A 12,755-nucleotide genomic window follows, 5' to 3' on the forward strand; every position below is an offset into this window, starting at 1 on the left:
CTTGCAAGTGATTTTATGTGAAAAGATGGGGCAGCAGAGAGAGGTCCGAAGTATTAATGTCCTGGCCTGCCCTCTGAAGTTAGATGAGTGATGTGAATTCATTCTCTGAGCACAACATTTTATACAGAAACACTGATTATGAGAGATTGGTCATGATGAATGCAGGTGATTAAAATGTATTATTTTCTTAAAAATTGACCACAGACATGAACATTGATAATTTTTTATTTGACATCTGGATTTTTAACTTATATATTTGCATAACATAATCAAAAACTATTTTTAATGATTATCTGCTCAGAATGACAAGATAGTTAACTGATCCCTTTTAATTCTCTAATTGTAATCTGAGCATCACCCTGGTGTAGCACCGAGAAGAAAACAGTTGTTGGTCACTTTCCTTATAGTGACATAGGCACTCTCTGTACATGGAACACATTGGGCAGGTTCTCCTTAAACTGTGGATTGTATGGCAAGATTGGGATTGGTAAATACAATAGGGAAGGGTAGAAGAGATAGGAGGGTCTCTACATAAGAGAGACATGAATACACTTTTTTTTTTTTTTTTGTACTGGAGATTGAGCTCAGGGACACTCAACCACCAAGTCATATCCTAAGCCCTCTTTTGTATTTTATTTAGAGACAGGGTCTCACTGAGTTGCTTAACACCTTGCTGTTGTTTTGAACTTGTGATCCTCCTGCCTCAGCCTCCTGAGCCTCTGGGATTTTAGGTGTGCGCCACCATGCCTGGCTGAATACATTTTGATGTACTAGATAGATGAAGCTGGCCATGTCAGCACTGAGGAGTGTGGAAGGAACCTCTGATACACAGTGTCCAGCCCCTCCTATTTCATAGCTAAGGACTAGGGTCCAGGGAACTTAGACTGATAATAGACTGGAACAAGAACACTGGCTTCAGGTTCTGTCTCCTTGGTATACAATATTCATTGATCATCTTAGATTCAATTTCTGGTCATTTGAATAAATACTGGCCTATGAACCATAATTTTTTTAAGGCTGAGGTATGTCAAAACAAGTTAATTTTTATGTTAATTTTCCCCTGCACATTTTTTTATCTAGATTGTAATGATGATGATTATCACCACCACACAAAAACTTAGCAATCATACTTTCAAATTGGTGTTTAACGCAGAAGCAGGGTATCATGAATTGTCATTTATCTTTCACCCACAGACTGCAAAACCATTTTCAAATCTAACAATTAGGCCAATTATTCTTGACTTATTATTTATGCTAAAGATAGTAATGAGGTCAGGGCGAAATGGTTCAGTTCTAACACACCAAACTGGAAGAATTTCTTTTTTGCAGGTAAAAGGTAACATTGTATTATGTAGAAAATTAACATTAGGAGATACTCAGAGGCAGCCCTCATTGTCAAGCATTTAAGGATGGCCTAGATTCTAAGAGGAACCTCAACAGAAGTTTTTTCTGCTTCAAAATTAAAAGAAGTATTTGAAGATAAATGGAAAGATTAAATAATCAGTACGGATTTTTTTTTTATAATGGAATGATCCACGTGAGCTTTCCAATCAATGTAATAGAGTTGATTTACTTTCATAACACATAATTTTTCCACATTAAAATTGAGATCTATCATTTATAGTGTCACTTGGATTATCTAAACAGTAACATCTTTGTTTATTTTATTCATGTTTTGTGGTGCGGTGGGTCAAACCCAAGGCCCTGTGCATGCTAGAAAAGTGCTCTATCATAGAATTATGTCCTCAGCCACTCACATCATTGAAACAAGTGGGCTTCCATGCAGAAGTTTAGATTCCTGCAAACCTGGTTGAATTGTTCATGTAAAGTAATAAACCATTGGCAATAAGGTAAGGCAGAGGCACACCAGTAGATTCCCGTCAGCAGGTTAGTTTTTGATAGCCATGGTCCAGAGGAGTGGATGGCTGGTCTCCACAGTCACAACACCAGACCCATCGTAGGTATTAGAAGTACTGACCAGTGTTCCGAAACCAAGCACATCATTTGCTGTAAGAGGGGGAAAAAAATTAGTGAGAGGAAAACTTTTTCCAGTGTAGACTGACTTTGTCAATAGTTACCAAAAAAGCAAAGAAACACACACTTTTTATAAAAGATATATGAAATGCAATAGGTTAAATAAATGATGTAGAGTTTTAAAGCTAAAAATGTCTATAACTTGCTACTACTATTCTTCCTAGAATTGGTTATTTACCATTTTGGGATGTATACCAATATTAATAATAAATTTCATTGAATTGTTTTATTTCTTTTTTTTTCTTTACCAATTGTAAAACAAGAACCCACATCTTTAATGTGTCATTTACTCCCTTGCCTTGGTACAGTTTTATTTTTTCTTGATGATTCAGAATTAACATTTGACATGTTATTAAATGTAATATGGATACAATTTTAGTTTCAAATATAAAAGATAGGTGACAGAAAGCTGATTACCTAAAAAAAATAAAGAAAAGAAAAACATGAGATTTTTGGACACAGTGAATATGGCTTATGTTCTTTAAAATTAACAGGAACTCCATGGTCAAGGCAGACTTTCAATTCGATATTGAGCAAGTCAATTAAACTCAGCAATAAAATAAAGAGATGATATCATCCTTTAAACTACTTAATTATCAAAGTAAAAGCCCTACCAGTTAAGTTATATAACTTTCATACATACAGATTTACATTTCTGGCAAGTGAGTGCCTAGGCACAGGTTGGTATCACCCTCTTCTCTGTTCACATAGGAACACTGACCTTGAACTCCTGACTGTCTTATAAAATTCCTTGATAGCTGATATTTTGTTTGGTAAAATTTGAAGAGGAATAAAAACATTAGCGTCAGAAGAGACCTCTTTTCCTTCAAACAAAACCTAACCATGAATTTACAGTGTGAGTCACTTCCCACTAGAGGGAGCCTGCCATCTTTCCTTGAAGTTTCAAACAGGCAATCTAAAAATTCAGAGATGGTGTTACTGGATAAGAGAAAGTCAGCATTACCAGTTCACATGGTTTATTTATTAAAGTCCAAGTTGTTTTTATGGCTGTCAATGTCTTTATTGTTGCAAACATAAAGCTATACAGTAGCACCTCACATAAACACGACACAAATTTGTAACTTAGTGGAAGAAGCTCCTGCCTCTTCAGTATTGGGATTCTGGCCATACAAAGTTCCTAAGCGGTGGTGATGTATGCATCAATATTTGCATAAATAGATATAGACATTCTGGCACAAAGAGTGTGCTGGTTGTCATGGTGGGATTCTTGATAAAGTCCACTTGGCATCTCTGTGGGAAAGAGAAGGCTTGACTCTCCTGAGTGGTGGTCTTGCCTGGAAACTTGGTGCTCACCAAGTGACTTCCTGAGACCCATCCCATGCCCAGGGTTTCAAGGGTTTCCCAACAACCAAAAGGGAAGGAGCTGGGGAGCAATTTGAACATCTCATACTACTTATCGATCATAAGTACAATTGAGGATGCTTTAGCAGGTCCCTCAGGAAGTACATGTACACATAAGCTAGCTGAATTTGACACAGTCTATTTTAAGATTCTGCAAACTAATAAGATCAAAATCCTAGTTTTTACCTGAGCTTAAAGGATAAAAGCACAAAATGTTCCTCCAGTTTGTAGTTGCATAATAATTTCTTTCTGAAGGTAAACTTATGGATTCTAGGTTTTGGGGGACAGTTACAGACATTGCACATATTGGTTTTTCTAAGACACTGTAGCATCCTAATTAGTTCTTAAATGGGAAAAGAACTAACTGCAATGACTATATTGGGACATAAGAACGTGCAATATTTTCCTGCAGGAAACATTTCTTGGCGTTAAGCAAGGCAACTATTAGCCATGCTTATAAACTGTATTTTTATTTTGTAATAAAGTTTCATTAAAACCAGTTACACAATTATAACTGATTAAATGTAGAAAATTATATTTGATAATCTCAAGCTTTAGAAAAGTATGGTAAAATATCAAATTAAGATGAATAAGCTGAAACACAAAATCATGAATTTCAATTTACTATGTCACACGCCAATTATTTTGGAATATATTATCTCCAAGTCAAATAATCATATTTTTGGATAAAACATCATGTCTTTCTTAGGAGAAGAAAAAAATTTTGAAAAAAATATTTGAAATTGTAATTGGATGCCCCTACCCCAAATGTTGGAGGGTCAATCTTGAAATAAAATATAGGTTTTTTTTTTTTCTTATATGAGATACTTATGACCATAAGTGTTTCAAATTTTGGAATGTGTGTGTGTATGTGTGTGTGTGTGTATACATGTGTGTATGAAATATCCTAGGATTCAAATATGAAATTCATTTATGTAATATATATATATATATATACACACACACACCATATACACATAGGCTGAAGGTGATTCTACATAATATTTTTAACATGCCTGCATTTTTGACTGTTATCCTCACATGTGGTCAGGTGTGTAATTTTCCACTTGCACTGTCATGCTGAGGCTCAAAAATTGGGGGATTTTGGGATTAGGGATGATCAATCTGTGCATGAAAATGGCAGAAAGATAGCTACATGCAGACAGGGGAAAACAAGTAACTTCTTTATTTCTACCCCGGAGGACTTTTTCAAAACATTGTTTGATGAACTGATAGAAAATTTAGAGTCAGGTTTGCACAGAGTCGAGTTTAGCTAACCACGGTTGCTCCAAGACAACCAGTTATTCAGATCAAATCCTTTTTTTAACAAAAGACAAGAATAAGATATACAGATACATGTGTAAGATGGTAAGCAACTATAGGATGTGTGACCAACATAACCAGATATCACTGTGTGAATGTGAAAACTGTGTATTCTCTATTCATTTCCAGCCACGATCATCAGTTGTATTGAGGACAGGTTGTCTTGTAGTCTTGACAGTATGAATACTGGTTCTCGTGACATTTAATAGGGGGTATATACTAGGGAACATGGAGGCATAGCCTAACTTTTGAGTTTTGATATTTTAGAGAAATAGTAGAACTTAAGAATATGAGAAAAACTGTATTTTACATTTTTAAATCCATTATCTCAACCTGTGTTCCTCCCCTGTGGCAAGGTGCGAATCAGCCACTTGCTACTCTGTGTTCGGTGATGTCTTACCAGCTTTTCTTCAACACTGGAAAAAGACTGAGGACTTATGAAGTAGAAGCTGGCAAACTGGTGGGAATCAATTATTCACCTCTTTTCACATCAGCTGTGGGGTAAGTGGGGCCACTTACCACTGGTTTCCTGCCCACCTTACCTCTGCAATCTGCTCAGTGGGCTGTGACTCTCCTGTACTGGTGACAGGCGCCCACTGCTTCTGGAGGCCTCTGATGCCTCTAGCATTGATTCCAAGAGTAAAGCATTTTTTTTTCTTTGCACCTAAGTGACTATTCTGCTCCAGAGTTTTAACAGAGAAAGCAACAAGGACCTCATCATGGGGGTCCTGGGTGCAAACTGGGGCTCCCCCATTTGTGAACTCTGTGGGCTCAGTTACTTAAACTCTGGCCTCAGTGTTCTCAACTGTAAAATGTGAATAATATCATCTACTTCACAGAGAAGTTGTGTGGACCATTTGGTCCAAATTCTAACATGCATTAAGTATTTAAGACATTCTCATCTTCCTTGCTTTCTATGATTGTTATTCTGTCCATAAAATAGACCAGGTTTCTCTTAAGAGAGAGGGAGAGAGGGGGAGAGAGAGATCATGATTTGAATAATTAGCAAATGCCTTGTTCAAGTGATTAATTTATAGCTGGATGAGAGGTGAAATGAGGTTAATTCTCAATTCTGGTGGGCCAGCTTCTGTGGAATGACTTTGTAAAATCATTTCAGTGCCACCTTGGCCTGTGTATGTGTATGCATTCATTTGTTTACAGAGAGCTGGTCCGCCATATCCATGGCTTCTACTCTGTGAATTCAACCAACCATGGCGCAAAAATACTCAGAAAAGAAAAACCGTGTCTGTACTGACCACACACAGCCTTGTTTTCTTGTCCTCACTCCTTGACAGTACAGTTTAACTACTACTAAGTAGTGCTACTAAGTAGTGTTTACAATGTGATAGGTATTATAAGTAATCTAGATTTAAAGTGTGCAGGAGGAGTACTTAGGTTATGTGTAAATACTATGCCATTTTTATAGGAAGGGCTGAGCATCCAGATGTTGGTATCTATGGGGGGTTCTGGGACTGGTCCTGCATGGACACTGAGGGATGACTATGACTGTAGTTATTAAAGTGTGACTCTGTGATGGCCACCAGGGTGGCCATTCCATTACAAGGACTCTTGGGGTTTCCAACCCTGCTGGAATATGAGGTTCAGTTCTAGGAGCTCGACTAGACATACTGGACATCACTGGCTTTAAGATGTGATGGAGCCACCATACCCCTATAGTCCTTATTTCCTCCCTGAAGATTCTTGTCCTGTTTGGAGAATTGCTACACATTAAGAAAATATGACTTAGATTTTATTCACTAAAAAGAAATGCAAACCATACTGTCTCTACCATAAGTTCACTATGATTGGTCTTCATAATTTACAATTTTTGGCATATAGATTTAAAAAATGCTTTATATTTATGTACCTGTGGCAAAATATTCTATTCTAAAAATTGCCAATTTATGCTATAAAATATGAACTCTGGAAGTGGTTTTTATTAAAGTTATTCCTTGTAAAGTCGTGTTTACATTTAGCATTGCTCTTGAAATTTTTCAAAAGTGACATCGATATATTGCCTTTTCATTTCTTACAGGCGGAAAATCAAAGCAGTCCTAGTGTCGAGCTATTGAATACATGGTTTCTGGTGTTTATGTTTATATTGGAATCTTAAGAAATATAAGTTTGAAACCATCTTTCAAAGAAATACTTTCAGTTGTCTGTCTATACCAGCATGGTCAAATATAAATATGTGATCCACACATCTAGTAAACATTTCTGGTGAACACATTAAAAAACCGAAGAAGTTAAAAAGCTAAAGATTTTATTTAACCTAATATATCTAAGTTATTATCATCTTCATAAATATAAAATTATTAATGATATATTTTTTATTCCTTGTCTACACTATGAAATCCACTGATGACACATATCAATTTTTATATTTACTGCATATCTCGATTTAGACAAGTCACATTTTAAGTGTTGGGAGCCACGTGTAGCTTGTGGATACTGTACTGACTGAATGGTGCAGATCTAGGTTGTTGAAGCAGAACCCGTGCTTATAATTCAGCTATCAGTTTTTCCAGAGGAACATCACTTTTTGGTTTGACTCTATGGGTACTGATTTCGTGTCACATGTAGATACACACTCATAATCAACCTGAGTCATCAGGTTACAAAGGAAACAGTAGGCTCAGAGTATATCAAATTCAAAGGATCAAGAGACACTTCGATGGTCAACACATGCTCACTTGTGAGAAAGACTGAGTCCACTGCCCTTTAAGGGGAGGGCTAAGAAGTACCTAGCAGACTCTGCAGAAAAGACAGCTAAAAATGTAAATCATAAACAAAACTAACTTAAAATTGCCAGGAGAATCTATAGTGCGTTCTGTAAAGTGTGCAATGAGTAGACCCCTGCCTCCACATGTGGCACATAATCTTCCAGTTCTACTCCTTTCTGATTTTTTTACATCTTCTTAAATCTCCAGACTCCAGATCTGATTATGTCATTCCCATGTGAAAAACAAACAAACCAACAACAACAACAACAAAAAACCAAAACTGATGGCCCCTAATTGCCCAAAAGGTAATGTTTAAAGCAAAAGAAAGCAGACTGCTTCCCTTGTCCCAACCACACATCTTGGCAGGGCATGATAATCTGGCTACTTCCTGCCTGCCTGTTAGCTACCCATGCTACTTGCTAGTCCTTGCATAGATCAGGAACCTCCTACTTCCATGAAAACATTTTATGTGTCCCTCTCACTTTCTGGAAAAAAAAAGAAAAAAAAACAACAACAGTCTTTTCTTTGCATGTTGTATCCTTCTAGTCTAAACTCTAATGTCACTTTCTAGCTGGTATTGCTCTTTGATGTTCCACCTGCCACAGACCAGATTAATAATTCTCTTTTCTATTTACAAACGACTTGACTGCTTCCCTAGAACACACTTTGCATTATAATCTGATTATTCAGACTCTTAGTCTAGGGCAAGCAAAGTAGAGGGTGAGCCTGAAACACCTTGTTCCATAAAAGGAGAGAGTGCTCAAGAAGTGATTTAAGCAGGGGGAAGGGACCCAGGCACTGGGGAAATAGAAAAGAACACTGAGAGAAATGCACTGCACTATGTGAATAATTGAAAGAATCCCCAGAGGCAGGTGGATTTACAGAAGAAAGAGCCAGCTCCTCATGGGAAATGATGGGAGTAGGGACACAGGCACATGGTGCAGCCACCCTTGTGGTCACTGGGTCAGGTAAGACCCACCAAGGACAGTCAGACCACTGGCTGAGACACTGTTGGGGGAGCAGCATATTCACAATATCCAAGCACCACTCCACCAAGTACTTCTAATTCAAAAGAAAGAATGGAGCAGAGAATCTCATGAATTCCATTTAGCCATATGCTCAAGCTTACTTAGCACCACCCAGGAAAGGATGATATGATACTGTGTACATCCTGACACGGTGCTAGAGAATACAACATCACCTATTTAAAGATTTTTGCCAAGGATATTTTTCCTGAGTCTAATCATGGAGAAATGATCAGGCAAATGCAGACTGTGGGGCAGTCAACAAGTTAGCTGCTTGGACTCTTTGAAACTGTCATTGTCACAGAAGACCAAAACCACTGGGAGGGCTTTTGTGAATTGAAAGAGATGAAGCAGACAGGACAACTGTAGACAATGATGGACTGTAGATTGCAGATATCAAAAAGTTATCAAGAGGCTGGGGATGTGGCTCAAGCAGTAACACGCTCGCCTGGCATGTGCGGGGTGCTGGGTTCAATCCTCAGCACCACATAAAATAAAATAAAGATGTTGTGTCCACCGAAAACTGAAAAATAAATATTAGAGAATTTTCTCTCTCTCTCTCTCAAAAAAAAAAAAAAGTTATCAAGAGCAAGAAGGACCATAGGAGAATCTGAATGGGGACTGTATACAACCATCGTATTAATTGTATTTTGGGGAGTATAAGTACTGTAGTTCTGTAGGAGGAAGCTCCCGTTCTTAGGAGTTGGTGGCTGAAGAGTTTCAGGGGTTTTAGTATGATTACATCCTCAAGTCATTCTCAAATGATTCATAAAGGAAAAGTATACAAATACTTTAAAAGAATGAAATATAAATGTAGAAAAAATTTTAACGGTTGGTAAATCTCAGTGTAAGGTATGCAGACTTTGTTGTACTGTTTATTCAGTGTTTTTATAGGTTTGAAAATTTTCAATATTGAAATTTAATACTACAATTTTTGGGGAGAGATCAGGCTAACAGCTAGGAACTTATGAAGGGAAGCCCTTCCCTCACATTCACCTGTTTCCTCAAAAGCTGGAGTAAGGAAGTGACCCTACAAGGCATTAAGAAATGTTCACTGATGTGTAGTGCTTCCAAATAAATCCACATTGAGGAAAGTGTGGGCCACGCTGAGGAGGCCATCAAGTGTGTGATGTGTCTACCTCCCAGCTTCTTGAAGGAACTCCTAAAGACCTGTTGAGCACCCAGCTGGGTGGTGGCCCTCTTCTGCCACCCTGTGATGCTGTGCACAGAGCCTTAGCTTGCTCTTAATGGGGCAGGATGATCTGAGAAGTAGCCTGTTAATCTACCAGCACTTCCCAGGCCTGGGAAAATGTAAGAGAAAGCTCATTGTTATGCCCGTCTCTGATAAGGAGTCTGGTGCTCCCCTTCTGGACTTTATCTCCCTACACCTGATCTGCTGGAGACTCTCCCTGGGGTGAGGACTCATCACCTCTGGCCTGACAAGGAATCCTTTCTCCAACCCCAGCATCCAAGGAAGGGCATTTACGATTGTTTGAAAGTGGCTGCATTTATCTCCATCTCTCTCAGAAGGCACGTGTTCCCCTTGCCCTTGGATTAGGGCTGGAAGGCACTGGGAGGCTTCTGATGTTCAATTATTCTTCCTTCTCCACATTTTCTGTGTTATGACTCAGACTGCCGTCCAAAAAATGATGACACTGGGAAAATGCTGCTGTTGAAAAATAAAAACCTCCAACCAATTTTGCCAGTTAGGAAAATGTCTCCCAAGATCAGAACTTTCATAATAAAAAGTTATGATTTGTCTTCATTAGAATGAATTCCCTCCACTGTAACATCACTTGCTTTTTCCACTCTGAGCAGGCCCCCACTGAAGCTAAAGAGCCAATCACAGCTGCTGTAAGAAAAAGGAAAAGTTGACTGTGTATACACGAAAAAGAGAACAGCCCAGATCCATAAAAAGTGACCTGCTTGCATTACGGATTAGTGGTGACATGAATAATTGGTGTAGAACTGGATGAAAATTTTCAGTGTAAATAAAAAAAAAAAAACCCAAGTGTCAGATTTATATTTGTATGCAAAGAAAGGGCCACTAGATTATTCTAGGGCTCTCTGGGCAGAATGACTCTGCTCTCCTGCCTTTGACTCTAGGTAGGGCTCTGTGTTGCCTGGACACTGTCCTGCCCCAAACCATCCACACCAGTTCGACAATTATGGCCTGCATGTGGCTCAGACGACTGAGGTTCTCGTTCTAACACACTGCTACTTGGCTGTGGAACAGGGCAAGTCATTTTGTGTGCTGGGCCTCAATGCCACCCCAGAAAACGGAGGGCTCAGCTCTCCACTGTAATATCTACAACATTGACTCAAAGTTCCTCAGGTGACCTCGGCCTCCACTTGGAAAGTGACAACAACACCCATCTGCAGTGATTTCTGATACAGCCACTGTGAAGATGGATGAGCAATGGCTATTCAGGGCTTTGATTTCTCCATAAAAGTCAAAATCTGGGATAGTATGATCATTTCATCTGTACTTAGGAAGCTTTAAAGTGGCATTTGCTTCTATCTTTCAAATGTCAACAAAGATTATTATAAGTACATCAAACAAATGGAAATGGCATAGAAAAGTGAAGAAAGAGAAGAATATGTGAGGTAGCACAGTATAATTACTTAACATCAATCTCAAACCTGCAGGTGGCATATATCAAGAATAAGCTAAAGGGACATACTCCATGGTCCCCTAACAGTCAAATCAGATAACCCCCGAACAAATAAAACACATAAGAACAGGTGCCCTTAATGCTCAAGAAAAGGCACCAATGTCTTGGGAGGAACAAGGAGTGACAAAGACAACCAGAGGTTGCAGAACCTCCTCTTCAGATCAAGAACAAAGTGAGTGATCAAGAGAAAAGTTGGTGGCACCTCCCACCCCTTTAAAAACTGCTTTAGAAGACATTATTCATTTGATTAAGATTTGATTAAACCAGTCTCCTAACCTGGCTATACACCTGTCTACTTAAGCCTTATGCATATGATATATCGTGTCTGAAATAAGGAAGATTTATGTCCAACTGGTGAAGGTACCTAGTAACCCTACCATTAACCGCATAGGTTTATGCTCCATGATGGGTAGGATCTGGATGAAGTTATCATGGTGGGTAGAGATGAAGGTGGTGAAGCAGGAACCAATGAAGTGACAATTTTGGCTTGTGAATCAGAAGAAATAACAAGGGTATCCACACAAGTAAAACCAGGTGGCTCTACAAGAGGAGGAGGGCTGGTGAGTCTCCTTTACAAGCCAGTGTTGCTGCCCTTGGATGCCACAGCAGACACAAATGTTTGCCGACATATTTTAAAATAATTTTGTTTACAGTTTTTCAATGCTTAAGTTAATGCTAAATAATGCACATTATATAAGTTTGGTGAAATACAATGCAGTCAGTGAAGGTCAAGTCTATGTGGCTATACAGAAAAAAAGACTGTGTAAAGGGAAAATTCATAATTAAAACCATGTCTCTGGATCCCAACTGGGTAAATATAGTTCATTGTATGTATTTAAATTTTCTTTATAATATTTTTAGAATATAAAATAAAAACAAAAATAGGATAACATGAATTTTCACACAAACTATGGGAAGAAGGAGTATCTCTTTGGGGACAAGAGTCCCCAAATTCTGAAGATATGGTACTTATATATTACAATGAGGGTGTTTCTAAAAATATCTATATTATCAAGTTGTGTTATATAAGTTTTTTTTCTAGCTGTGACCAAAATACTCAAAAAGAACAAATTAGAGGAGGAAAAGTTTATTTTGGCTCACAGTTTCAGAGGTTGAGTCCGTGTGGCTCCATTATTCTAGGTCTGAAGTAGGGCAGAACACCATGGCAGAAGGGCATGGTAGAGGAAAGCTGCCCAGCTCATGGAAGTCAGGAAGCAAGAGTATGAGGAGCCAGGGACAAGATATGTAATCCCCAAGGACATGGCCCAGTGACCTACTTCCTCTAGCCATACCCCACCTGCCTGCAGTTACCACTCAGTGATTCATTCAATTATTACCCCATCAAATAGATTGATCCACTGATTACATTACAGCACTCATAGTCTAATTATTCCCTCTTTGAATATTCCATCATTGTCTAACATGACATTTTCTGACAGCTCACATATAAACCATAATACATCTGTATGTTCATACAATCTCCCCCCAAAGAAAACCCCAAATACACCAATATGGGGAAAAAAAAGTCTTCCATTTTTACCATCTAGGGAGAATTAAAAAAAACTACTACATCTGTTGAGAAATCCTAGGAGTAAAGTTTGTTTGTTATTACC

At 38.3% G+C, this 12,755-nt stretch overlaps 1 protein-coding gene across 4 annotated transcripts in view; it reads right to left on the reverse strand.

Moving 5' to 3' along the window:
* Positions 1-225: 225 nt before the first annotated feature.
* TPK1 (thiamin pyrophosphokinase 1) overlaps positions 226-12,755 on the reverse strand; it is a 354,135-nt gene continuing 341,605 nt past the window's right edge. For all 4 annotated transcript variants that reach the window (XM_081283744.1, XM_081283741.1, XM_081283743.1 and 1 more), the window contains exon 9: positions 226-2,007. In XM_081283744.1, the coding sequence (XP_081139870.1) occupies positions 1,889-2,007 (119 nt within the window). In that variant the 3' untranslated portion in view covers positions 226-1,888. The remainder of the gene's footprint in view (positions 2,008-12,755) is intronic.

This window comes from Spermophilus citellus, assembly GCF_964194105.1.
Source record: "Spermophilus citellus genome assembly, chromosome: 3".
Taxonomy (NCBI): Eukaryota; Metazoa; Chordata; class Mammalia; order Rodentia; family Sciuridae; genus Spermophilus; species Spermophilus citellus.